Source organism: Erinaceus europaeus, chromosome 7, assembly GCF_950295315.1.
Source record: "Erinaceus europaeus chromosome 7, mEriEur2.1, whole genome shotgun sequence".
NCBI classification, from domain to species: domain Eukaryota; kingdom Metazoa; phylum Chordata; class Mammalia; order Eulipotyphla; family Erinaceidae; genus Erinaceus; species Erinaceus europaeus.
In genome coordinates, this window is record NC_080168.1 from 56,908,032 (window position 1) to 56,934,852 (window position 26,821).

Genomic DNA, 26,821 nt, shown 5'->3' on the forward strand with positions numbered 1-26,821 from the left:
AGAGCAGGATCCGTTCGAGTCTTGGGCTCGGCGCTGGTGCTGTGAGGGGGAGCCCCCAGGCACGCCCGGAATGAATGAGTTCAGAGTGAGAACGCGCGGAGCGACTGAAATCCCCAGGCTGGAGGCGCTAAGGGAAAGGCGTGGGAAGGGCCGCAGGAAAGTCCGCGCGGCCGGCTGGGGCGTGGGGGCGTGGCCGGGCGCGGCGGGCGGGGTTATGGAGCCCACCGCGCAGGCGCATCGCCGCCGCCGCCGCCTTGGAGCTGGGCGGGGGGGGGGGGGGGCGGACTGCGTGCGCGAAGCGTGGCTTTCTTGTCCCCGCGCGGACGCCGTAGCGCATGTGGCTGCTGACGCAGTGCGCGGGCCCTCCTCCTGCTCTGCGGCGGCGGCGGTGTCGGCGGCGGAGTTCGCGGCGGCAGCGGCGGCGGGGAGGGGGCAAGGGCGAGGACGCGCAAGGCGAGTGAAGGAGGCGGAGGAGCAGGCGCCACCATGGCCGCCGCGCTCACCGACATGGCCGACCTGGAGGAGCTCTCCCGCCTCAGCCCGCTGCCCGCCGGCAGCCCCAGCCCGGCGGCGCGGGGCCGGCCCGAGCCCCCCGGGGAGGACGAAGACGACGACGACGAGGAGGAGGAGGCGGAGGCCGAGGCGGTGGCTGCGCTGCTGCTCAACGGCGGCGGGGCCGGCGGCGGCGGCGGCGCGGGGGGCGGCGAGGCGGAGACCATGTCGGAGCCGAGCCCCGAGAGCGCCAGCCAGGCCGGGGAAGACGAGGACGACGACGAGGACGACGACGAGGAGGAGGAGGAGGAAGAGGACGCGAGCAGCAGCAGCGGCGGCCCCGAGGAGGAGAGCAGCGCCGAGAGCCTGGTGGGCAGTAGCGCGGGCGGCAGCGGCGACGAGACGCGCTCCCTCAGCCCCGGCGCGGCGAGCAGCAGCGGCAGCAGCAGCGGCGACGCGGACGGCAAGGAGGGCCTGGGGGCGCCCAAGGGGGCGCGGGGCGGCTCGGGCGGAGGCGGCGGCAGCAGCAGCAGCAGCGTGGCGTCGAGCGGCGGCGACGAGGGTTACGGCACGGGCGGCGGCGGCGGCAGCAGCGCGACCTCGGGGGGCCGGCGCGGCAGCCTAGAGATGTCGTCGGACGGGGAGCCCCTGAGCCGCATGGACTCCGAGGACAGGTCGGTGCGCCCGCCCTGCCGCCCCAGCTTGTCCCGGGGGGGCGCGCGGGAGGGCAGAGGGGGTTCCTGCGCCCCGTGGGCACCCCGAGTCCTCCACACTTGTCCCTCCATCCTCCTCCTGCTCTCGGACCCCGGTCCCCGCGCCCCTCGCGACTCGCCTGTCCTCCCTCCCCTCAGCAGGAGGGCCTCGGGTGCGCCCCATCCGGGACCCCAGGGTGGTGTGCCCTTCTCCTCGGCCCCCAAAGCCTGAGACCCCGAGTTATTTTGTTCTCGCACCCGAGACCCCAGGGTGGGGTGTCCACACACCACCGCCACTGAGCCGGGACCCCAGGACTCCAGGGTGGCCTGTTCCTCCGCCCCCCCCCACCTCCCGCCATTGGTTCAGGGACCCCGGGCTTGCGAGTTCGTCTCCCCACCCCCTCCCCTTGGTCTTGGGACCCGGAGTTATTTCGTCCTTGCACCCGGGACCCCAGGGTGGGGTGTCCATACACCCCGGCCATTGGGCCCAGGTCCCCGAGTTACCGCGTTTTTCACCCCGGTCCCTGGCGTGTCATGTCCGCTTCTGCCCCCCAGGTCCGGGGACCCCGGGTTAGCGCGTCCCCCAACTGCAGGCCCGGGACCCCGAGTTGTTTCGTGTCCCCCCCACCACCTGGGACCCCAGGAAAGCGTGTGTTCCCTCATCCCCAGAAGCCGTGGGATCCGGGTTATCTCGCCCCCACCCAGGACCCAGAATCGGCGCATCCCTGGATCAATTGCTTCCCCCACTTGGGACCCCGGGTTAGGCCACCCTCCACCCCCATCTCTCAGGCCCAGGACCCTGGGCTCGGACCCTTGCCAGAACCGGAACTGACATTCCCCGGCGGGGGCCGCCTGGGTTTGGCAGGCGGTGTTGGTTGGTGAGGCCCCGGGGGGACCCCCAGCGACTCCTGTGCCACCTTCAAGTCGGAGAAGGAGCTGGTCCTCGGTCTCCTCTGTCCGTGTGCCCGGGCTTCCGCCCGCGGTCACTGCCGCACGTGCAGCACCTGCTCCACCGGCCCCAGAGAGGTGCGGCCTGGAAGCTACCAAGGCGTCTGCGGTGTGAAATCTCTTTAGAGATAACTTAGAGATAATCATTGGAGTCGATGATTTTGGGTATTTTGAATCATGTACCTGATAGGAAGCACTAGTTGCAGTTTTCTAAAGCTTGTTAGAACGGGGAAAATGATTTAAAAAGAAAACACACACTTTCCCGCCTCCTTGGGACTTTCACACCTGTTACTACAATCCATTACTTCATTTTTGATGAACTCTGGAAAACTTTGTACTGAACTAGTTTTTACGCACTTACTAAAGGGAACCAAGTGCTTCAGAAGTGTGTTAGCATTTCTCTGGATCATCTAATGTTTTGATGAGCCGTGGAGTTTTTAACAATTGGTTTTGACTTGGGTTTCAAAGTTCAAATGTTCTGGAGTTCTAGGAATTCTGATTAACTGATAAAGCAGACATTTTGGCTTATTTAGTATTATTAAGAATAGAGTTCTAAATTTGGAAGCAGCATTACATTTGGTTTGCCATTTACTTTAATTCTTAAACATCGTGGATGTAGTGTAAATCTTGGTGAAACTGTTTGATCTCTGCAGTTACGGGAAGGAGGGAGACTGCTTTCTAGAAAATTAAGAATTGATGTGATGGGTGTGCTTAACTATAACTTCTTTCATGGTGCCTGCAGATTGGGAAATTGAGTTTATGTAGCCACAGGTCTCTCCCAGGTGAATGAGCCTTAGCCCAGCACAGTTTAAATGCTTCAATCATTGCATTGTTAGGACGCTGATGCAAGATAGGTGTGAGGAAGTTTTTTCCTCCAAACAGTGTAGAGCGAGAGAGTGGTGGAGCAGCATCCATAAGGTTCCAGAGCCCCTATTTCCACTTTACAAGATTTAGAATAACTGACTTGTAAATAGCAAGTTGTTACTCTTTTTTTTTTTTTTTTTTGAGTTAATATATGGTCAGTCCATCCCATTAGGAGTTGGTGAATTACTGGACATATACTGTTTCAGGAAACGATTTTTTTTTTTTTAACTTTCATTTATTACTTGAAAACTCTTGAGTCTCCCATCGTATTTCACTTTAAGGAGCCCTCCAGTCCGCATGTGTAAATAAGGTACTAAATTTACCTGCTTCTCCTCTGCCTCCACTTTAGTGTCACTTTAGTTAAATGACATTTTATAATGCTTAAAATTAGAAACAATACTATGTCACATTTTATCTCAGGGTAATAGATTTATCACTCATTTAAAAAGTCTTACTTTGGGAGTCTGGTGGTAGTGTAGCAGGTTAAGCGCAGGTGGCCAAAGCTTAAGGACCCGAGTTGGAGCCCCCCAGTTTCCCACCTGCAGGGAAGTCGCTTCACAAGCAGTGAAGCAGGTTTACAGGTGTCTTTCTCTCCCTCTCTGTCTTCCCCTCCTCTCTCCATTTCTCTGTTCTGTCCAGCAACGATGGCATCAATAACAACAATAATAGCTACAACAGTAAAACAAGGGCAACAAAAAGTCACTTTACATTTGGGAATCACCTATAGTTCTTAGGTAAACTATATTGCAGATCATACTAATATAATTGAACTTCATAGATTAATTTTACAGTAGGAAGTCTGTTTCTGTAACTGATGAAAAGACATTGTGGTTTTAAAGTGCTTTTAAAAACAAAACAAAAACTCCAAGCTTCTATCCCCAGCACCAGCCAATCAGCCAGACCTGAGTAGTGCTCTAGTAAAAACACATACATAAAAATGTGTTCAGGCATACTTACTGATTTTATTATCATTAAAATGTACTGAAAATTTTATCACTTGAATTTAGGTCTTTTCAGTTTATGTAGTATTCTTTTGAGATTGTTGAAATCGCTGAAATACTTTTAATGAAAACTGCTTTAAAGTTTTATTTAAATGAAAGAGAGATCAGAGCAGTGTTCAGGTCTGGCATATGGTGGTTCTGGAATTGAACCTGGGGCCACAGAAGAAGAATTTTTTAAAAAAGAAAAAAAGAAAGGAAAGAACAAATGTGAAGGTGGGGAAGATAATTTAGTGGTTATACAGAAAGTCTCTCATACCTAAGACTTTGAGGCCCCTGGTTTAATTTAAGCTGAACTGTACTCTGGTTTAAAAATAAAAAAAAAGAAAGAAAAATATGAAGACTTATTAAAGCTTATGATCCAAAGTGTCACTTTACAAACGCATATTGGAAATGTGTAGTGGAAAGTGATTGACTCAAATGATTAATTGACAGCTGGTATAAAAAATACTGTTTATTTTCCTCAGGAAAGAGTTATTCAAGGCTGAGGTGACTGCATAATGATTATGCAAAGGATTTTCATGCTTGAGGCTCTGAGGGCCCAGGTTCAGTCCCCAGCACCCCTACAAACTGGAGCTGAGCAGTACTCTTTTTTTTTTTTTTTTTTAAAAAAAGTTGTTCAAAACCAGCATAAGTGCACTGGTATGTTCAGTTTGCTAAATTTATAAAATCTTGAAGTTCATATGTAATTTGCTTTTGCTTTGGTTGTAAAGTAAGATATTTACCTGTATTCACTAAAAGCGAGTTTTATTTTACCTTGAATTTAGGCTTAAGTATTTTTTTTAAGTTCCGTTAAGATTAGCCTCAGGTTAAACTGACTTCCTTTTGTGTGCATGCTAAGGACTGAATCCAGGACCTTATACATGTTAAACATGTGCTCTATTACAGAGCTACACCCTTAATCTAAATTATGTGATTTGGGGCAGCTTTGACTTCACTGCTCTGGGCCAGTTTTAAAAATTTTTTTTTATTTTATTTATTCCCTTTTGTTGCCCTTGTTTTATTGTTGTAGTTATTATTGTTGTTGTCATTGTTGGATAGAACAGAGAGAAATGGAGAGAGGAGGGGAAGACAGAGAGGAGGAGAGAAAGATAGACACCTGCAGACCTGCTTCACTGCCTGTGAAGCGACTCCCCTGCAGGTGGGGAGCCGGGGTTCAAACCGGGATCCTTATGCCGGTCCTTGTGCTTTGCGCCACCTGCGCTTAACCCGCTGCGCTACAGCCCGACTCCCCCTGGGCCAGTTTTTTTTTATTTTTTTTTTATTTAAGAAAGGATTAGTGAACAAAAGCATAAGGTAGGAGGGGTACAACTCCACACAATTCCCACCACCCAATCCCCATAACCCACCCTCTCCCATGATAGCCTTCCCATTCTCTAGCCCTCTGGGAGCATGGACCCAGGGTCGTTGAGGGTTGCAGAAGGTAGAGGGTCTGGCTTCTGTAATTGCTTCCCCGCTGAACATGGGCGTTGACTGGTCGGTCCATACTCCCAGTCTGCCTCTCTCTTTCCCTAGTAAGGTGTGTCTCTGGGGAAGCTGAGCTCCAGGACACATTGGTGGGGTCTTCAATCCAGGGAAGCCTAGCCAGCATCCTGGTGGCATCTGGAACCTGGTGATTGAAAAGAGAGTTAACATACAAAGCCAAACAATTTGTTGAGCAACCTGGGCCAGTTTTTATGAAGGGAGTGTATTGAAGTTTCTCTTAAGAGTTGTAATGCTCCAGTGTGGTGTATCTAGGTCATGGCCATGACAAAGCAGGCATCCTCCCAAGCGAACTATATCCTCAGCCCCCGAAATTGATATTTAAATTTATAGAAGTTTAGAATTTAAATGCCTATTTATTTTGTTTGTTTACAAATTAGTTTTAGTGTTTGATCAACTTATATATGAAAGTTACTTATACTTGGCTTATCTATATAGGGAAATGGTTATGGAGTCTTCTGTGGTCGACTCAGTTGTGTGTGCGTGTGTTTTCAACTAGTATGTAAGTTATGGCATACTTTATAAAAGCCAAGACCACCTCCAGTTGTTGGATCACTTTTACTAGTTTTTTGCATAAGTGCAGGTGTCCTGTGAGGAAGGACACAGAGTATGACAGTTAATGGTTAGCAAGACAGCCTTTTATGTGGGTCAAAGTTTAGACTTCCAGACTTGTAGGGTGAGGCATAACTAAGATAATTGCTTAGACACTGGAAGAACAGGACTATATTGCCCATTTTCCTGGTCCTGGGATTGGAAAGATCTTTTCTTAGTATAAAGGCTAATTTTTAAAACATTTTCAAAAAATTTTTATGACAGGAAGAGATCACAGCATCACTTAGACACATGCAGTGTCAGGGGAGTCAAACCTCATACTACACAGTCCACAAGTTTTTTTTTTCCTCAAGGGTTGGGGCTTGGTGCATGCACTATGAATCCACTGCTTGTGGTGGATTTTTTTTTTTCAACTTAATTTCTTTATTGGGGGGGGGGATTAATGGTTTACAGTCGACAGTAAGATACAGTAGTTGGTCTATGTGTAACGTTTCTCACTTTTTCACATAACACCTAGGTCCTCCTCCCTCATGTTCCAGGACATGAATACCACCCCTGCCTCAGAGTTCTTTACTTTGGTGCAGTTCACCAAATTCTATTCGATAGAACAGACAGAATTTGAGAGGGAAGTGGGGGGAAGGTAAGGGGAGAAAAAGATGGACACTTGTGGCTTTACCACTTACAAAGTGTCCCTGCTGCAGGTGGGGAGTGAGGACTCAAAACTCGAACATGGGTCCTTGCACATGGTACTGTGGGCAAACTGGATGCACCACCGCCTGCCCCCCCCCCCTTTTTTCCTTCAAGAACGCTACATAACTCCACTGATTATCCCTCCCCATCTTATTCTTGAGGAGGAATAATTGAAAAAAAGATCTATTTAGGAAGAGAACCAGAGTCACTGGCACATACAATACTGGGGATCAACTTGGGTCTCTCAAATCTAATGTCCATCCTCTGTGCTATCTACTAAGCCACAGAACTCAGTTACTCATTTATTGGATAGAGATCTGAGAAACCAAGATGGAAGGGGAGGTAAAGAGAAAGAGAAACCCCTGCAGGCCTGCTTCACCACGCCTTAAGCTTACTCTTGCAGCTGGGCTTGAAGTCAGGTCCTAGCTTAGGGTAAAATGTGCTCAGCTGAATGGCCCCTAATTAATTAATTAGCTAATTAATTATTTTTTTTTAACATTTACCAACAGAATTGCTCACGTTTACACCATACCTGAGATCAGACTTTTTGCTAAGCCCAACACTCACTGCCTTACCTCTTGGGCTGTAGGTTTTATTTATTTTATTATTTTTCCCCCCGGTACCCTGAAGGTTTTATTTTTTTTGGAAACATTAAAACTACTTTTTAGGGTCAATTAGAGGAATCTGTAAGGTCCTTTGCAACCAAGTGCAGGTATTTACAGTGTGCAGGATTGTTTGTTGGGTACTTTTCCTACTTCATCTACTGCTGCTAGACTTTTTATTTAGTGCAAGAGGGACCAGAACATTTCTGGCACCTGTGATGCTGGGGCTCAAATTCACCACATAATTGAGAGTCCAACAATTTATACTCTGTGTCACTGTCACGTCCAAGGCCATTCACTACTAGACTATTAAAAAAAAATCAAATGAAGGGGCCAGGTGATGACACACCTGGTTGAGCACTTATGTATGCTCAAGGACCCAGGTTCAAGTCCCTGGTCCCCACCTGCAGGGGGAAAGCTTCATGAGTGGTGAAATAAAAAAATCAAATGAAAAGGTTATTTTACTCAAAATTTCACATGGGGTAGGAAAGTCAAATCACCACTTCTGCTTGTGACCCAAAGCTTTCAACATGTAGGCTTTGCCATAGCTCTTTGCACAGAACTTCATTAACTCTAATGTACACACAGAATTAGAGATTTTCCACTTTTTCTACTGCTGAAGGCATTCACTATTATGTTACAAATATCCCCTAGCTTAGTAACTTGAAACCTAAACATTTGGTTTCTGAAGAGTCAAGAATGGAAGAGGCTTAGTGGGATGGTTTCTTCTCAAGGTCTCATGAGTTTGCAGTGAAAATGTGGCCAGCACTCCTGTCATCCAAACATCTGATGGCACTGGAAATCCAGTTCCAAGAGAGCTCTCTTATGTAACTCTTTGCAAGAGGTCTCAGTTACCCATGAAGTCAGTATCTTGTAGGGATATTTAGACATGACATATGACACCTGGTTCCCCCAAAACAAGTGATCTGAGTGAGCAAGATTCCTTTTTTATGATCCAAATAAAGCTTTCCCATTTTCTTCTCTATACTTCATTTAGCAGACTTGTTTCTTTTATTTATATTCTGAAGCTCAGAATAGTTGCAGGTTTTTTTTTCTTCAGAATCTATCAGAATGGTTCAGTTGAATCTTCTCCTGGGTTTTTAATTATTTTTCCCTTTATTTTCTTCCTTCCCCCTTCCCCCTTCCCTTCCCTTCCCCACTGATCAGCTCTGGCTCATGTGGGGGATTGAACCTGGGACTTTGGAGCCTCAGGCATGAGAGTCTCTTTGCATAACTGTTATGCTATCTACCCCCACCCTCCCTCTATTGTCCATCTCTGAATTTGTTTCTATTTTTGCCTCTTTGGTGACTTAATCTATAGGTGGAAGAATGCAGATTTCTGTGATATAAAGAAGAGAGAAAGTGAAGGTAGGAATGTAGAAAAAAATGGGTAATAATAGGTAGTAAGATATAGAAACTCAACCCTTATTTGTGACTATTATAGTTTCCAGTGGAGGGGATGAGGACACAACTCTGATGGTGGGAACATTATGAAATTATGGCACTATTTTGTTTTTTTGTTTTTTTTGAAAATAAATAAATATTTTTATTTATTTATTTTTTTGAGGTTTTTTTTTATTTTTTATTTAAGAAAGGATTAATTAACAAAACCATAGGGTAGGAGGGGTACAACTCCACACAATTCCCACCGCCCAATCTCCATATCCCACCCCCTCCCCTGATAGCTTTCCCATGCTCTGTCCCTCTGGGAGCATGGACCCAGGGTCATCGAGGGTTGCAGAAGGTAGAAGGTCTGGCTTCTGTAATTGCTTCCTCGCTGAACATGGGCGTTGACTGGTCGGTCCATACTCCCAGTCTGCCTCTCTCTTTCCCTAGTAGGATGGGTCTCTGGGGAAGCGGAGCTCCAGGACACATTGGTGGTGTCTTCAGTCCAGGGAAGTCTGGCCGGCATCCTGATGACACCTGGAACCTGGTGACTGAAAAGAGAGTTAACATACAAAGCCAAACAAATTGTTGAGCAATCATGGATCCAAAGCTTGGAAAAGTGGAGAAGGAAGTATTAGGGAGGTACTCACTGCAAACTCTAGTATACTTCTGCTTTCTTACTTTGGTGCAAAAAGCCTTTTTTTTTTTTTTTTACCGAAGTGAATGACCATCTTCTGGGAAGTATAGGTTTTGAACCTGAAAACTCTGTCTGTCTGTCTCTTAGTCCACAGAAAGAGCCACTAGCCCAGCCAGATCTCACTATTTTGTTATTTTGTAAGTTAATATTAAGTGACTAAATGAATCTAATTCAGTAGAAGGACACAACTCACATTTTCTTTTTTTTTAATATTTATTTATTCTCTTGTTGTCGTTGTTTTATTGTTGTAGTTGTTGTTATTGATGTTAGTGTTGTTGGATAGGACAGAGAGAAATGGAGAGAGGAAGGGAAGACAGGGGGGGAGAGAAAGACAGATACCTGCAGACCTGCTTCACCGCCTGTGAAGCGACTCCCCTGCAGGTGGGGAGCCGGGGGCTCGAACCGGGATCCTTATGCCAGTTCTTGCGCTTTGCGCCACCTGCGCTTAACCCGCTGCACTACCACCCGACTCCCCACAACTCACATTTTCATGTGACTGCGTACATTGATTTTTTTTTTTTTAACCAGAGCACTGCTCAGCTCTGGCTTATGGTGGTGTGGGGATTGAACCTGGGACTTTGGAGCCTCAGGCATGAGAGTCTCTTTGCATAACCGTTATGCTATCTACCCTCTGCCCTTTAATTTTTTTTAGCAAGTTCATTTCTTCCTTTCCCCCTTTCTTTATTATTGGATAGAGACAGAAATTGAGAGAGGGAAAGATAGAAAGAGAGACAGACACCTGCAGACCTGCTTCACCACTTGTGAGTCGCCCTTTGCAGGTGGGGAGCAGGGGCTCAAAGCTGGGTGCTTGTGCACTGTAATGTGTGTGCTCAACCAGTTGCACCACCGCCTGGCCCCAAGTTCATGTATTTCAGTTCTCTTGAGGCCACATATGAGTAAAACCATCTGATAGTTGTCTTTCATCTCTTTATTTCACTAAGCATAATTGCCTTTAGTCCCAAAGGATACCATATATATATATATTTGCAGAGTTGTATTCCATAAAGTACATATCCCATAACTTTTTTTTTTTTTAAAGATTTTATTTATTAATGAGGAGGAAGAGAGAGAACATCAGGCATTACTCTGGTACATGTACTGCCAGGGACTGAACTTAGGAGCTCATGCTTGGGAGTACAGTGCTTTATCCACTGCTCCATCTCCCAGACTTACTATCCCATAACTTTTTTTTTTAAATTAATTTATTAGAGACAGCCAGAAATTGAGAGAGTGGGGAGATAGGAAGAGACCTGCAGCTCTGCTTCATTGCTTGTGAAGTTTTCCCTCTGCAGGTGGGGACGGGGGCCTTGAACCTGGGCCCTTCCTTGCACATTGTAAAATGTGTGCTCAACCAGGTGTGCTGCTGCCTGGCATAACTTCTTTTTTAAAAAAAATTATTTATTCATGAGAAAGATGAAGAACCAGACATCACTGTGGTACATGTGCTGCGGGGGGTTGAACTTGGGACCTCATGGTTGAGAATCCAATGCTTTATCCACTGTGCCACTGCCCAGACCACCTGGCATAACTTCTTTAGCCAGTCATCTGTTTATGGACATTTAGTCTGCTTCCACTCTTTGGCTATTGTGAATAATGCAGCTATGAACATAGGTGTGTATATATCCCTTCGAATTAGTGATTGTGTGTTTTGGATAAATGCCTAAGAGAAGTATTATTGGGTCATAAGGTGATTCCATTTTCATTTTGTGAAAGGACTCTCCATACAATCTTCCAAAGGGAAGTTTGCATTCCTACTAGCAATGAAGCAGTTCCCTTTTCTCTACAACCTCTCTTAACACCTGTTGTTTCCTGTTTTGTTGATGTAGGACATTGTCACAGGTGTGATATGGAATCTCAGTGTACTTTTAATTTTCACTTTTCTAATGAAATGTTTGTGGTCCATGCTCTTCTCTAGAAAACTGTTCAGTTCATAGGCCCACTTGATTATTATTTCTTTTGTTGAGCTGTACCAGTTCTTTACAGATGCTTGGTGCTAGTAGTTGCTTATCAGATGTATGATATGCAAATGTCTTCCTTTTTACTGGGTTGCCTGGTTATCCTTGTGTAGTTTGCTTTCTATGTGTAGAAGTCTTTTATTTCAATATTATCCCATTATTTACTCTTGCTTTCATTTCCTATATCCATGGGTTTGAATCTCCAAATACATCTTAGTTGTGAAGATCCTGAATGCTTTACTGACATTTTCTTCTATAAATTTTAGAGTTTCTAGTCTAATACCCCGGTCTCTAATACATTTTGATTTGATGATTTGATTTGGTGCAGTGTTAAGTGGTGTTCAGATGCAAAATTGTATGTGGGCATTTCTCTGAAATGCCAGCAACTTAAGATCAGAATGTTGTCTATAGGATTGATGATCCAGTGATGTACAGTAAATACAGATTATGAATGGAAAATATGCAGTGGAGGGTCAGCAAAATAGCTCACTTGAACATTATTGTGCTGCTTTGGCATATGTGAGACTCACATTCAAGCCTGATTCCCATCAGTTTGATGTGGTCTTTTTCACTCTTTCCCTCTGCCTCTTTTTTTTTTTTTTTCCATTAAGTGTATTTTTTTAAACATTATTTTTTTAGTTTTAAATTTCTTTATGAATTTAACTATTATTATTAATTTATTATTATCTGTTTTTTTCTTTACCAAAGCATTACTCAACTCTGGTGTATGGTGGTGCTGGGGATTGAACCTAGGACTTTGAAGCCTCAGGCATGAGAGTCTCTTTGCATAACCATTATGCTATCTACCACCCTTAAACATTCTTTTTTTTTTTTTAAACATTCTTTTTAGTTTATTTTTATTTTTTTTTCCCCTGGGGCACTGTTCAACTCTGGTTTATGGTGTGGGGTGGGGGATTGAAACTGGAGCCTCAAGCATGAGAGTCTCTGCATAACCATTATGCTATCTACCCCCATCCCACATCTGCCTTTATCTTTTCATCACTGGGCAGGAGTCCTTATGCATAAATGCAAGGACTGGCATAAGGATCCCGGTTCGAGCCCCTGGCTCCCCAACTTCAGGGGAGTCACTTCACAAGCAGTGAAGCAGGTCTGCAGGTGTCTTGTCTTTCTCTCCCCCTCTCTGTCTTCCCCTCCTCTCTCCATTTCTCTCTGTCCTATCCAACAACGACGACATCAACAATAACTACAACAATAAAACAAGGGTAACAAAAGGGAATGAATAAATAAATATTTTAAGAAATCTTACTGGATAGTTATGAAGCAACCAACCTACCCACCCCTCCCTTTTCCTCTCTTCTTTCTCCTCCTTCCTTCCTTCCCTCCCCTCCCTCCCTCCCTCCCTCCCTCCCTTCCTTCCTTCCTTCCTCCATTCCTTCATTTCCTGTAGGGTCATTGCTGGAATTTGATGGCCTATATTACCTCACTGCTCTTGGCAGCCATTTCTCCTCCTTTTTTCTGGTGTAGGAGGGGAAAGAGCAAGAGAGACACTTGCAAGCACCGCTGGACATTCATGAAGCTTCCCCCCTGCAGGTAGGAAAAGAGGTTTAAACACAGCGCTCATACAGGTAATATATGTGTGCTCTACTGGGGCTGCTACTGTCCAACCCTGTGAAGGACCCCCCCCATACTTATTTGAGAACACACTAGAGCATCTCTCCTTGTACATTGTAACCTGTGAGTTCTATCAGGATTTATTACACATGGCAAGAGAATGTTTCACAATAAAGATAGAAACAAGGATTCCTAGATAGAAACTGGAGCATAGCTCCAGTCTTGGGTGCATGGGTTGCTGTGGCTGGAATGGGTAGCCTCAGGCATGCAAATCAAGTGTGGTCTCTCCTAGATTGTGAACTTCCAAAGAAAATAACTATGTCTGTTTTGTATCTGAATGTCGCTCTATTGATAGCTCCCAGCATAGTGCTTTACTACCCATCTCGTTTTGGTGTCCATTAACTTATTTCAGGTGAATGATGTAACATGTGCTTCAGGAAAATTAATTATATATACAGAAGGAACTTTGTGGAGCTGGGAGACCAATTAGAAGCAGAAATAGTAGAGGTGTAAAATAAAGATACTTGAGTTAGGGTAAAGTCATACTGGGAAAACTGAATTGGAAAGAAAATCTAATTACTGAATAGAGTTTAAGAAAAATGTTAAGGGCTAGAGAGATAGTATAATGGTTATACAAAAGACTTTCATGCCTGAGGCACCAGCCCCTGCACCACCTTAAGCCAGAGCTGAGTAGTGCTCTGGAAAAAAAATATATAATTAAAAATATGTATTAATATTTCTGAGTAATGTTTTCCTCTTTAACTGGAACAGTAGCTTACCTTTTTGCATAATCACTATCCCCTTATGCCTTATCTCCCCAGCCCTTGAATTGCCATTTTTTAGATAGAACTATTTATTTAATTATCACTGGGACTTCATCTCTCCTACTCCTGGCCAACTTTTTCAAGAGACAAGGGAGTAAACACCAAAGCTTGATTTCTTCAGTGTTGTGGGATTGGGTTTGGACCTGGGATTTGTGCATGGCAAAGGAGGGATCCTCCCAGGTGAGCTACTTGTCTGACCCTAGACTTAACACTTGAAAAAAAGGTTTACTTATTAATGAGGGAGTGAAAGAACTAGAGCATCTCTCTGGCACATGGGATGTTGGAGATTGAACTTGGAACTACATCATTAGAGCCTGCCCAGTGCTTTATTCACTATACCAGTCTGGGTCAGACTGTAACATTTTAAAAAGTACAGTTGGTCCTTATGTATCTTTTGTACTTCCAGCACTTACATGCTACTGCTGTACTGCCCACATTAGTAATTTAGGGGTTATTTGAATTCAAGGGAGTGGAATTACCCAGATGTGTCTGTCTTTCTCACTTAGTGTGTGACTGTCCTTAGTGAATGAACAAGAGAACCTTTCTGTGCTTTTAGTGCCCCCATACACACTCTTTATTCTCTCTCTCTCTCTCTCTCTCTCTCTGTCTTTAAGCTGGAGCACTGCTCAGCTTCTCTCCTGCAGGTGGCAACTAGGGCTTGAACCCTGGTCCTTCTGCATGGTGAACTGTGTGTTCTGTCTGCTGTGCCTCTGCCCACTCCTGTCCTGTACTAAGAGAGTGAGTCAGCGGGTTTTCTAGTGCTGTAAATCCACGTTAGCTATTCTTTGAACATTCAGTATGTCATTCAGTAAAGTGCTTAACGATATAACACTAATTAAAATGCCCAGTAAGTAAAAAGACATGATTATTTCTGTGTAAAATGAGTATTGTTTTCTTTTCACTATTTTTTTAAAAGATTCATTTGTTAATGAAAAAGAGAGGGCTAAGAGAACCATAACATCTCTTTGGTATATGTGATGCCAAGGATTGAATTTGGTGCTTCATGCTTTTGAGCAATTGTCTGATTTCTCTCTCCTTTCTCCCTGTATCTTTCTCTCTGTATCTCTCTTATTAAAAAATAAAATATTAAAAAAATAAAGTAGAATGTTTTTTAGTATTGGTCTTTTGAAAGGTGATTGTGTGTGTTTTTGTGTGTCCGTGTCCCCCAGCACTGTTCAGCTCTTTATGGTGGTGCAGGGGATTGAACCTGGGACAGACTTGTGATCTCTTAATCTGGTTGGAAAAAAATGTGGGTGGAGGGGCAGGGTGGTAGTGCACCTGGTTGAATACACACATTGCAGTTCATTGGGTTCAAACCCCCGGATCCTGTTTGTGGGGGTTGGAGAGAAGCTTCACAAGCAGGAAAGCAGTGGTGCAAGTGTTTCTCTTTCCTCTTCCTATTTTTACTTCCCTCTCAATTTCTTTTTGTATCTATGTAGAAGAAATAAATAGAAGAATGTGGATGGAGTAGTCTTAAAAATCAGTAGATTAGAGGAGAGGAATAATTCAGAATAGTGAACGCAGTGCATCATAGTATACAAGTACAGCCTGTTTGTTTGCCATGGGTATATAATTTCATCATTGTTGCATAAGGTCCCCTTTGGCCAATTTAATGTATGCTCTGGTTCTTAGGGAAAAGTCTTTTGTCTTTATTCAGAGAAATAATTGTGGACATAGAAGGTAGTCTTTTTCTTGATTAGAAAAAAATCCATTTTCACTTTGTAAATTATAGTGATAATAGCCTGTAATTATAGTAGTAGTAATAATAATGTCTTGGTTTTGGCTAATGATTTTTAGTGTGCTGCCAATTAATTTTTATTATTATCTGCCTTAGTTTTACTTATATGCAAGGCACTAGCCGTGCTTAGGGTGTGTGTGTGTGTGTCTGTCTGTCTTAATCCTCATATTCCTGTGGTTTTACCATTCCAGGCCTGCATTTTCCTTCTCCCATAGAGAAAGAGGGGTGACACCACAGTACCAGAACTCTTGTGTGATGCTGGAACACAAACCTGGGCTCTGCGCATGGCTAACACACACACTATTCAGTGAGCTACCTCTCTGGTCCTGAGTAGCTTTTCAGTAAATACTTTACTCAGACGTTTCCTGTATAGAGGTAACAGTTAACTTGATTGCCATTGCGGTCCAGGAAGTGGTGCAGTGGTAAAGCTTGGACTCTCAAGCATGAGGTTCTGAGTTCGAGTTCGATCCCCGGCAGCACATGTGCCAGAGTGATGTCTGGTTCTTTCTCCTTTCTCATAAATAAATAAAATCTTTAAAAAAAAATTGTTTGCCATTACTATTTTTTCACAGTTGTGGGACATTGTCAAGTTAAATGCTTTTTGAGTCTTATTCTTCATTTGTGGCATGAAACTACTAACAATTACTTTGGGGGAATGTTGCAAGCTAATGCATATGAGAAGCTAATATGTAAATAGTAATTAATGCACATCTGACATGGTTCTAGTTACTGTGGCTGCTTGATGTCCAAACTAGTATTTAGTACTTCAAACAGTTGCATTGCTTATAGAGCCCAGATCTGAGCAGGACTCTTGACAGGGTTAGATCATTCCTGCTCCACTCTGTGTCAGCTTGGAGCAGCGTAAAAGGGGTGGGGGGGTCCACTGTTATCTCTAGAAAGCTCACTCATGTATCTGTCATATCCATTTCCTGGACTGAGTAGACTCACAGCTGGCACCTAGAACAACTGGCACTCTGCAGCTTTTTTTCTAGCTCTGTATTGTTTTCAAAGGATCCCTTCAGTATGCTATTTAAATTTTTTTTAAATTTTATTATTTTTATTTATTGGATAGAGACATCCAGAAATCAAGAGAGAGAGAGAGAGAGACAGAGAACTACCTGCAGCACTGCTTCACCACTCACAAAGCCTTCACCCTGCAGGTGGGGGGGACCTGGGGCTTAAACCCAGGTCCTTGCACATCGTAATGCATGTGCTCAACCAGGTGCGCCACCACCTGGCCCCTCAGTATGCTATTAAATTAATGCTTTATTATCATTTGTTTTATTTTTGGATAAAGACAGAGACATTGAGAATGAAAGGGAAGATAGAAGCGAGAGACCTGTAGTATTGCTTCATCACTTGTGAGGTTCCCCCTACAGGTGGGGACCCAGGGCTTGAACCTAGGCTCTTAGTCATTGTAACATGTATGCTCTACTGGGTGTATCACCACCCAGCCCCTCAGTATGTTGTCTTACATGTCACTTCATGACTCATTAAGTTTGTGCCCTAAGAAGCTACATTGCTTTTTGTGAGCTAGCCCTGCAAATCTTGCAGTATAATGTATGCAGTCACACAGCTACTTAGACAAAGGGAGGCATGTAGAGTCACCCCAGCTCCTGATGCCACATTGTAAGAGTGTGTGTGTGTGTGTGTGTGTGTATATGTGTGATGTGGAAAGGCATATGTTGATGTGTTTAGAAAATAACCTTAGCACATCATAATAGTCTTTAAGTGCTCACATATGCAGGACACACATGACAAAACACTGAATAGTTACCAAGAGTGGAGGGTCAGAAGTAAGTAGGTTCCTGGTTTTGTGAGAAATTTTTTAAGCTACATATATACCCACCACCTTTTTTTTTTTTTTCTTATTTAACCAGAGCACTGTTCAGCTCTGGCTTATGTTGGTGCAGGGGATTGAACCTGAGACTTTGGAGCCTCAGGCATGAGAATTTGTTTGCATAACCATTATGCCATCTATCTTCTGACCAGAGATTCTTTGCTTTCTTAAATATTAATATGAATTATAATTAAAAGCCATTTAAAAAATCTTGTAAATGGATCCAAAGAGCTTTTGTTTATATGGGTTATGTTTGGCACCATTGCAGAATTAAAAATTAACGCCATTGACTTAAAAATTAAGTGGCCTGGGAAGAAGCAAAGTGGGTATACCATTGGACTCAACACGAGGTCCTGTGTTTGATCTCTTGTCATTTCATGTGCCATAGTTATATGCTCTGGTGTGTTCTCTCCCACATCCTACAGTTCTAGCTCAAATAAAAACATAACTAAATGTATCTTTTTTTTTGTTTTGTTATTGCTGTCATTGTTGGATAGGACAGAGAAATGGATAGAGGAGGGGAAGACGGGGAGAGAGGGCGGTAGCGCAGCGGGTTAAGGGCATGTGGTACAAAGCTTAAGGACCAGTGTAAGGATCCCAGTTCGAGCCCTGGCTCCCCATCTGCAGGGGCTTCACAAGCAGTGAAACAGGTCTGGTCAGCAGGTGTCTGTCTTTCCCCCTGTCTGTCTTCCCCTTCTCTGTCCATTTCTCTCTGTCCTGTCTAACAACGGCGACGTCAATGACAACAATAATTACAACAAGAAAAAAACGAGCAACAAAAGAGAATAAATACTAAAAAAAAAAAAAAAAAAGAGGGTCTTAGGCATGAAAGTCTTTTGCATATCTGCTATACTATCTCCCCTGCCCAAGAGTATGTTTTTCAAGTGCAAAGTAACTTTTCCAGTTAAACAGTGACCCTTGCAAATTCCCCCATTTGTCTCCGTATGTCATAATGAATTACATTGCTTGAACTAAGAAGAAAATTTGAGGGGGCTAGGTGGTGGTGCACCCGGGTAAGTGCACATAGTATAAAGTACAAGGATCCAGGTTCAAATCATCCCCCCCCCCAGTTCCCTACCTGCAGGGAGGTCACCTCATAAGTAGTAATACAGGTCTGCAGGTGTCTTTCTCTCTATCTTGCCCTCCCTTCTCATTTCTCTCTGTCCTATTGAACAAAGAAAAATCGAACAAAAGGCCACAGGAGCAGTGGATTTATAGTGCAGGCACCGAGACCCAGCAAGAGAAAGTGAGAGATAGTTGCAGCACTGCTTTACTACTTGCCAAGCTTTCCCCCTGCAGCTGAGGGCTTGGGGCTTGAACCTGGGTCCTTGCACATTGTAGTGTGCAATCATCCAGCTGCACCATCACCCAGCCCTGAGCCTTCCCTTCCCTTCCCTTCCCTTCCCTTCCCTTCCCTTCCCTTCCCTTCCCTTCCCTTCCCTTCCCTTCCCTTCCCTTCCCTTCCCTTCCCTTCCCTTCCCTTCCCTTCCCTTCCCTTCCCTTCCCTTCCCTTCCCTTCCCTTCCCTTCCCTTCCCTTCCCTTCCCTTCCCTTCCCTTCCCTTCCCTTCCCTTCCCTTTCCACCCTAACCCTAACCCTTTCCCCCTCCCCTCCCCTCCCTCCCCCTTTCCCTTTCTTTCTCTCGCTCTCTTTTCTTTTCTTTCTTTTTCTTTCTTTCTTTGCCTCTGGGCTTATTGAGGCAAGGTGCCTGCACTATGAATCCACTGCTTCTGGAGGCCATTTTTTCCCCTTTGTTGCCCTTGTTTATCGATGTTGCTATTATAGTTATTGCTGTTGTTGGATAGGACAGAGAAAACAAGAGAGGACTGAAAGGGGGAGAGAAAGACACCTGTAGACCTGCTTCACTGCTTGTGAACCGACCCCCTTGTAGGTGGGTAGCCGGGGCCTTGAACTGGGATCCTTATGACATTCTGTGCTCTTAACCTACTGCACTACTGCCCAGCCCCCGAAATTTGCTTTTCTATCAGATATTCATTGCTTTTATTCGTATTTTATAAATGTTCATTAGAAAGTAGAATTAAGGCTGGAAAGATAACAGTGGCTATGCAAAAGACTTTTATGCCTGAGGCTCCGAGGTCCTCAGTTCAAACCCCTCCCCCCACCCCTCAATAAACCAGTGTTGAGCAGTGCTCAGGTGGGATGGGAAGGGGACAAGCAGGGAAGGAAAAGAAAAGGGACAATATGGCCAGGTGGTGGTGTACCTGATTGAGTGCACATGCTATAACACACAATGGCCCAGATTCCAGCCCCCCGTCCCCACCTGCAGGGGGAAAAATTTGTGAGTGCTGAAGTAGTGCTGCAGGTGTCTCTCTCCTTTTATCTCTCCTTTCCCTCTTGATTTTTGGCTGTCTATCCAATTAAAAGGGGGTGGGGAGAGGGTAGCATAATAGTTATGCTCAGCCAGTGTTGAGCAGAAAAATAACTGGGTGAAAACTTGTAATGTATATATGAAAGTTGGAAAATACATGTTAATTAATCAATTTATTTCCAGAGCACTGCTTAGTTCTTTTTTTTTTTAATATATATATTTTTGGTATTGCCCTTGTTTTTTTTTTTTGGAGTACCTTCTATTTATTTATTTATTTTATTTTATTTTAATTTAAAAAAAATTTTTTTTATTTAAGAAAGGATTAATTAACAAAGCCATAGGGTAGGAGGGGTACAACTCCACACAATTCCCACTGCCCAATCTCCATATCCCATCCCCTCTCCAGTAGCTTTCCCATTCTCTATCCCTCTGGGAGCATGGACCCAGGGTCATTGAGGGTTGCAGAAGGTAGAAGGTCTGGCTTCTGTAATTGCTTCCTCGCTGAACATGGGCGTTGACTGGTCAGTCCATACTCCCAGTCTGTCTCTCTCTTTCCCTAGTAGGGTGTGTCTCTGGGGAAGCGGAGCTCCAGGACACATCGGTGGGGTCTTCAATCCAGGGAAACCTTAACCGGCATCCTGATGGTGTTGCCCTTGTTTTATTGTAGTTATTGTTGTTACTGATGTCATCATTGTTGGTTAGGACAGAGAAATATAGAGAGGAGGGGAAGACAGAGGGAGAGAAAGACTGACACCTGTAGACCTGCTTCACCACTTGTGAAGCGACTCCCCTGCAGGTGGGGTGTCGGGGGCTCGAACTGGGATCCTTACGCCGGTCCTTGTGCTTTGTGCTACGTGCGCTTAACCTGCTGTGCTGCCGCCCGACTCCCTAGATCTGGTTTTTGACACTAGGGATTGTACCTGTCCCCTCACAACTCTTGAAATGTAAACACTTGTACCATCTCCAACTCCGATTTTGATATATTTTAAGATCACGTTTTAAATGTGATTATCTTATTATCTTACTGTCAAGGCTGAAAGACACTGTAAGAATTATATATCTCTATAGTGGTGTTGGGTGGTGGTGCACCTGGTTGAACACTCATGTTACAATGTGCAAGAACCCAGGTTTGAGTACCCGCCTCCCACCTGCAGTGGGAAAGCTTTGTGAGTGGTGAAGCAGGGCTGCAGGTGTCTTTTCTGTCTCTCTTCCCCTGTTATCACCCCTTCCCTCTTGATATCTGGCTGTCTCTGTCCAATAAGTAAATAAAGATAAAAAAAATAATTATGGGAGCTGGGCGGTGGTGCAATGGGTTAAGCGCACATGGCGCAAAGTGCACGGACCGGTATCAGGATTTTGTGCTGGGTTCCCCACCTGCAAGGGGTTTGTGTAACAGGCGGTGAAGCAGGTCTGCAGTTGTCTATCTTTCTCTCTCTCTCTCTGTCTCCCCTCCTCTCTTGATTTCTCTCTGTCCTACCCAACAACGACAGCAATAACAACAATAATGATGATGATGACAAGGGCAACAAAAGGGAAAAAGATAAAACAAAATATTTACATGTAGCTATAGTTCAGGGTCCAGTCAATCAGAAGTTACTTGTAACTTATCTCCTGTTTTTCATGTGATCAAGATTGTTGCCTTCATCAGTTATAAGAGTGGACAGAACCACTGATTCTTGCATGTATTTGGGGCCAAAAGGGAGCACAGAGAGTTTACTGGGCAGGTCCTAGATGTTGGAGGAGCCAAAGCAGGACTGCACCTGGTGCTGCTGAGCTGTGGGCTGGGTTGCTTTTGGGGTGCTATACCCCATGTGTGAGGTGTAATGTGTAGGTCAAGGAGCACAGACACTAGTGATATTACTAACACCAGTATGCTGTTCTTTGTTGAGGTTCTGGAACCAGTACTTTTAAAATACATATATATTTATTTTCCCTTTTGTTGCCCTTGTTTTATTGTTGTTACTGATGTCTTCATTGTTGGATAGGACAGAGAGAAATGGAGAGAGGAGGGGAAGACAGGAGGAGAGAAAAAGACACCTGCAGACCCGCTTCACTGCTTGTGAAGCGACTCCTCTTCAGGTGGGGAGCCAGGGCTCAAACCGGCATCCTTACGGTCCTTGTGTTTCACGTCAGGTGCGCTTAACCCACTGCGCTACTGCTCAGCCCCGTTTGTTTTTGTTTTAATTGCCACCAGAGTTATATCACTGGAGCTCAGTGCTGCCACTATAAATCCACCACCATTCCCGATGACCATCTTTATTTTTATCTCCCTCTTTCTACTTTATTTGATAGGACAGAGTGAAATTCAGAGAGGAGAGGGAGAGAGAAAGAGACACACCTGCAGACCTGCTTTACCTCTTCTGAAGTGCCTTCCCTGTGTGTGGGGAGCCTGGGTCCTTGCACCTGGCAACATGTGCTTTGGGCGCACTATTTATTGCCTGGCCCCCTTCAAGTACTTATTTGAAGTGAATGACATACACTTGTTGAATGTTGCTTAGTTTTTCTCAATATTTTAACCTGTAAGTTTCCCTTTCTGTGGTAAGTTAATAAGCAAAATTATGTAAAGCCCAGGACTGCTAACAATGCTCCGTTGGATAATGGGTTGCTTTTCCATGTGCTCGCCTACATTTCTGCCTGCCCCACTGTAGTTTCTGCCTGCCCCACTGTAATGAAGGAAGCCTCAATACTCTGGTTTCCTCACTCTTTTCTTGCTCTTTCTGTCTGCTAAGTCTGGAGCAGTAAAGCCCCTGAGATGGGGGAAAAGAATGTTAAGCACTTACATATATAAACTATATTATTAGCTGACTTTGTTACTACTGTATCATTCTCTTAATCTTACTGTATACTTTGTCAACTTAAAGAAAAGTTATCTGGCTTAATTTTCAACTAATTTTGGACTTTTATATACAGGTATGTGGTTAAGATGTGGGATATGGGGCTGGATGTGAGTGTGCACACTTGAGTGAACATGCTAATAAAATGAGCTCAGGGGCCCACATAAGAGTCCTCAGGCCACACTCACAGGGGAGAAGCTTCACTGTGTGTGAAGCAGGTCTGCAGGTGTCTGTCTTTCTCTCTTCCTCTCTATCTTCCTCACCCCCCTCAAATTCTTTGTCCTATCTAATTAAAAAAAAAAAAAGGAAAGAAAAAAATGGCCTTCGGGAGTGGGGAGGGTTCATAGTGCCTGCACTGAGCCTCAGTGATAACCCTGGTGGCAATAAATGAATAAATAAAAAAAATATTGAAGAGTTAAGTTGGCAGACATGAACTGCAATACCATGCTGTACTCTAAGAAACCACAAAATTTGCCTTGCAAGTAACTATGTTTATATAAATCCCTTACTTATGCAAATTGAACTATCACTGCCCTGTTGCTGAGGAGTTATTCTGATGCAGTCTCCGCCCCCAGGTTTTACTACACCATGCGAAACCCTAGCATTGCCCCCTTCAACCAATCCTGGCCCTACATGTCACCTCTGGTTGTCGCCCAATAAAAAGCCCCCTCACCCCCCCCCTTGCTCTCTCTGGGCTCTCAGCTCTCCCTCTCTGAGGTCTCGCTCCCTGCTCCCCCCCCCCCCCCCCCCCCCCCGTGGTCGGCCTTTGCTGGCTGCCTCCACGTGGTCTGAACCAACCCCCCCCATCCTATAATAAAGATTTGTGTACCCCTTTGCTCTGGACGTCCGGCTCTCTTCTCCGCGGTGCAGCCCGACACCAGACCACCTCAACAACACTGCCCAAAGTGTTTGGGTTTTTTTCCTTGTATATTGGAGACTGTAACACAATAGATCACTAAGGTTTATCTCTTTTCCTCAGAAAATTTACACATTTTGGTTGATATAGCCCCCCAGTTAATATTTTATTTGCTTGGGTGGGAGTGTAGCATAATGGTTATGCAAAGAGACTTTCATGCCTGAGGCTCTTAAGTCCCAAGTTCAATCTCACACCGCTGTAAGCCAGAGCTGAGCAGTGCTCTGGTAAAAAAAAAAAAAAAAAAAAAAAAAAAAAAATTGGGAGTCGGACTGTAGCGCAGCGGGTTAAGCGCAGGTGGCTCAAAGCACAAGGACCGGCATAAGGATCCCGGTTCGAACCCCGGCTCCCCACCTGCAGGGGAGTCGCTTCACAGGCGGTGAAAGCAGGTCTGCAGGTGTCTATCTTTCTCTCCCCTCTCTGTCTTCCCCTCCTCTCTCCATTTCTCTCTGTCCTATCCAACAACGACAACAATAATAACTACAACAATAAAACAAGGGCAACAAAAGGGAATAAATAAATATAAAAAAAATTTAAAAAATTGCTATATCTAAGTTTGATTTCTACAGTTAAAATATTTAAAAATATATGAAACCAGCATTAAGCAAAATAAATTTAATGGTTAAGGGCCTTATGAAAATTGAAATTTTAGAACTTAAATAAAAATTTGTATTTCAGTGTATACTGGGAATGTGTGGTAGCACTCTGGGTTAAGTGCACATAGCATGAAGTGCAAGGACCCACAAAAGGATTTCAAATCAAGCCCTGGGCTTCCCACCTGCAGGAGGGTCACTTGACAATCGTTGAAGCAGGTATGCAGGTGCTTGTCTTTCTCTCTCCCTCTCTATCCTCCTCTTTCAATTTCTGTCTGTCCTATCCAAAAACAAAAGACTTCCAGGAGCAGTGGATTTGTAGTGCTGGAACTAAGCTCCAGCAATAACTCTGGAGGCAATAGATAAATATATATAAAGAGAAAAATCATACTTACATATTCTTGCAAAGACAAACAGTTTAGGGAAAGATGTTTATGAGCTGATACATAGTTGGGGATTTACTCCTTTTTTTTTTTTTCTTCTTTTACTCCTCCAGGGTTATTGCTGGGCTCAGTGCCTGCACCATGAATCCACCGCTCCTGGAGGCCATTTTTCCCCCCTTTTGTTGCCCTTGTTGTAGCTTCGTTGTGGTCATTATTATTGCCCTTGTTGACGCAATTCGTTGTTGGATAGGACAGAGAGAAATGGAGAGAGGAGGGGAAGACAGAGAAGGGGAGAGAAAGACAGACACCCGCAGACCTGCTTCACCACCTGTGAAGCGATTCCCCTGCAGGTGGGGAGCCGGGGGCTCGAACCGGGATCCTTAATGCCGGTCCCTGCGCTTTGCGCCACATGCGCTTAACCCACTGCGCCACCGCCTGACCCCCGATTTACTCCTTTTTATATTTGGGTATTTAGCAGAGATCGTCTTTTTAATTTTTTTAAAATTTTCCCTTGCCTTGTCTTTTTTCGTTGTTGTTGTACTTACTGTTGTTGTTACTGATGTCGTCGTTGTTGGATAGGACAGAGAGAAATGGAGAGGAGGGGAAGACAGGGAGAGAGAAAGACACCTGCAGACCTGCTTCACCGCCTGTGAAGCGACTCCCCTGCAGGTGGGGTGCTGGGGGCTCGAACAGGGATCCTTGTGCTGGTCCTTGCTCCACGTGCGCTTAACCTGCTGTGCTACTGCCCGACTCCCGAGATTAAATCTTAAGAGTTAAATTTAGAATGTCTACATTGATTAATATAAGCTAGCTATGTGAACTGAAATAAAGATATTCTTTACAATTTTTAAATAGTTTTATTTATTTTCCCTTTTGTTGCTTTTTTTAAAAATACTTATTTTATTTATTCCCTTTTGCTGCCCTTGTTGTTTTATTGTTGTAGTTATTATTGTTGTTGTCGTTGTTGGATAGGACAGAGAGAAATGGAGAGAGGAAGGGAAGACCAGGAGGAAAGATAGACACCTGCAGACCTGCTTCACCGCCTGTGAAGTGACTCCCCTGCAGGTGGGGAGCCGGGGTTCGAACCGGGATCCTTATGCCGGTCCTTGTGCCACCTGCGCTTAACCCGCTGCGCTACAGCCCGACTCCCCTGCTTTTTTTATTGTTGTAGTTGTTATTGATGTCATCATTGTTAGATAGGACAGAGAATTGGATAGAGAAGGGGAAGACGGGGAGAGAAAGACAGACACCTGCAGACCTGCTTCACTGCTTATGAAGCGACTCCTCTGCAGGTGGTGCGCTGGGGGATTGAACCAGGATCCTTATACCGGTCCTCCCGCTTTGTGCTACCTGTGCTTAACCCACTGCACTACCGCCCAACTCCCAAGCTACCCTCTTTTTAATAAAAAGGCTTTGTTGGTTTATAACACTGTATAGGTTTCAGGTGGGCCAAATTATATTACATTGGGACTTTCTCCACAGCCTATTAGTGTCATTATTGTTAAATACCATTTATTTATCATTGTCACCTGGGCTTCTGGGCTATTGCTGCCATTTTCAGATAAGAGAGAGGCAGTGAGAAAGGGAAAGACACCAAAGCACTACAGTGATTTCCCCTTGTGTAGCAGATGCTGGACTCCAACCTAGATCACCTACATTTATATTGCAAGACAGACACACCTTTGCAGATGAGTTATCTTGTTGTCCATGGAATATCATTGAAGGAGAGCAAAAAGAGGACACTTTGATCTGAAGCATCCTATCAAACCCTTGTTACCCACATCCACCCGCAACCCCTGCTTGTTTAGATGGGTACACTTGGTGTTAGACACAAATAATTTTAAGCTATTTAATAGGTCAGAATTCAGTGTATTTCTTAGATGTGAGGCAAGTAAAATCATAGTGATTTTATTTTTAGAAGGTTATGTGCTGAAATAATGGTAGTAGAAGAATCATATTTGCAACTTGGAGATGATCCAGAAATAAAGTTAAACTATGTAGAGCAAAATGTTAAGTTTAGGTTTAGATAAACTTATTTGTGTCTTTAAAATTTTCCTCCCTCTCTCTCTGTCTCCTTCTCTCCCTCCCTCCCTTCCTTCCTCTTCTTTTTCTTTTTTTTTTTTTTTTTCTTTTTGCCTCCATGGTTATCACTGGGGCTTGCCGGGTGCCTGCACTACGAATCCACTGCTCCTAGAGCCCATTTCATTTTTCCATTTTGTTGGATAGAACAGAGAGAAATTGAGAGAGGAGGGGGAGATAGGGAGAAAGATCTGTTTCACTGCTTGTGAGGCGACTCCCCTGCAGGTAGGGAGCCGGGGACTCAAACTGGTATCCTTGCGTGGGTACTTGTGCTTTGTACTATGTGTGCTTTACCAAGTACACCACCACCCAGCCCCCTGTTTAAAAAAAGTTTCCAAGGCAGCAACGTGTGGTTAGGA

The 26,821-nt window shown here is 44.5% G+C and overlaps 1 protein-coding gene across 2 annotated transcripts in view; it reads left to right on the plus strand.

Moving 5' to 3' along the window:
* The first annotated feature begins 268 nt into the window (after positions 1-268).
* AEBP2 (AE binding protein 2) overlaps positions 269-26,821 on the plus strand; it is a 102,578-nt gene continuing 76,025 nt past the window's right edge. For both annotated transcript variants that reach the window (XM_060194471.1, XM_060194470.1), the window contains exon 1: positions 269-1,166. In XM_060194471.1, coding sequence (XP_060050454.1) covers positions 487-1,166 — 680 coding nt within the window. In that variant the 5' untranslated portion in view covers positions 269-486. The remainder of the gene's footprint in view (positions 1,167-26,821) is intronic.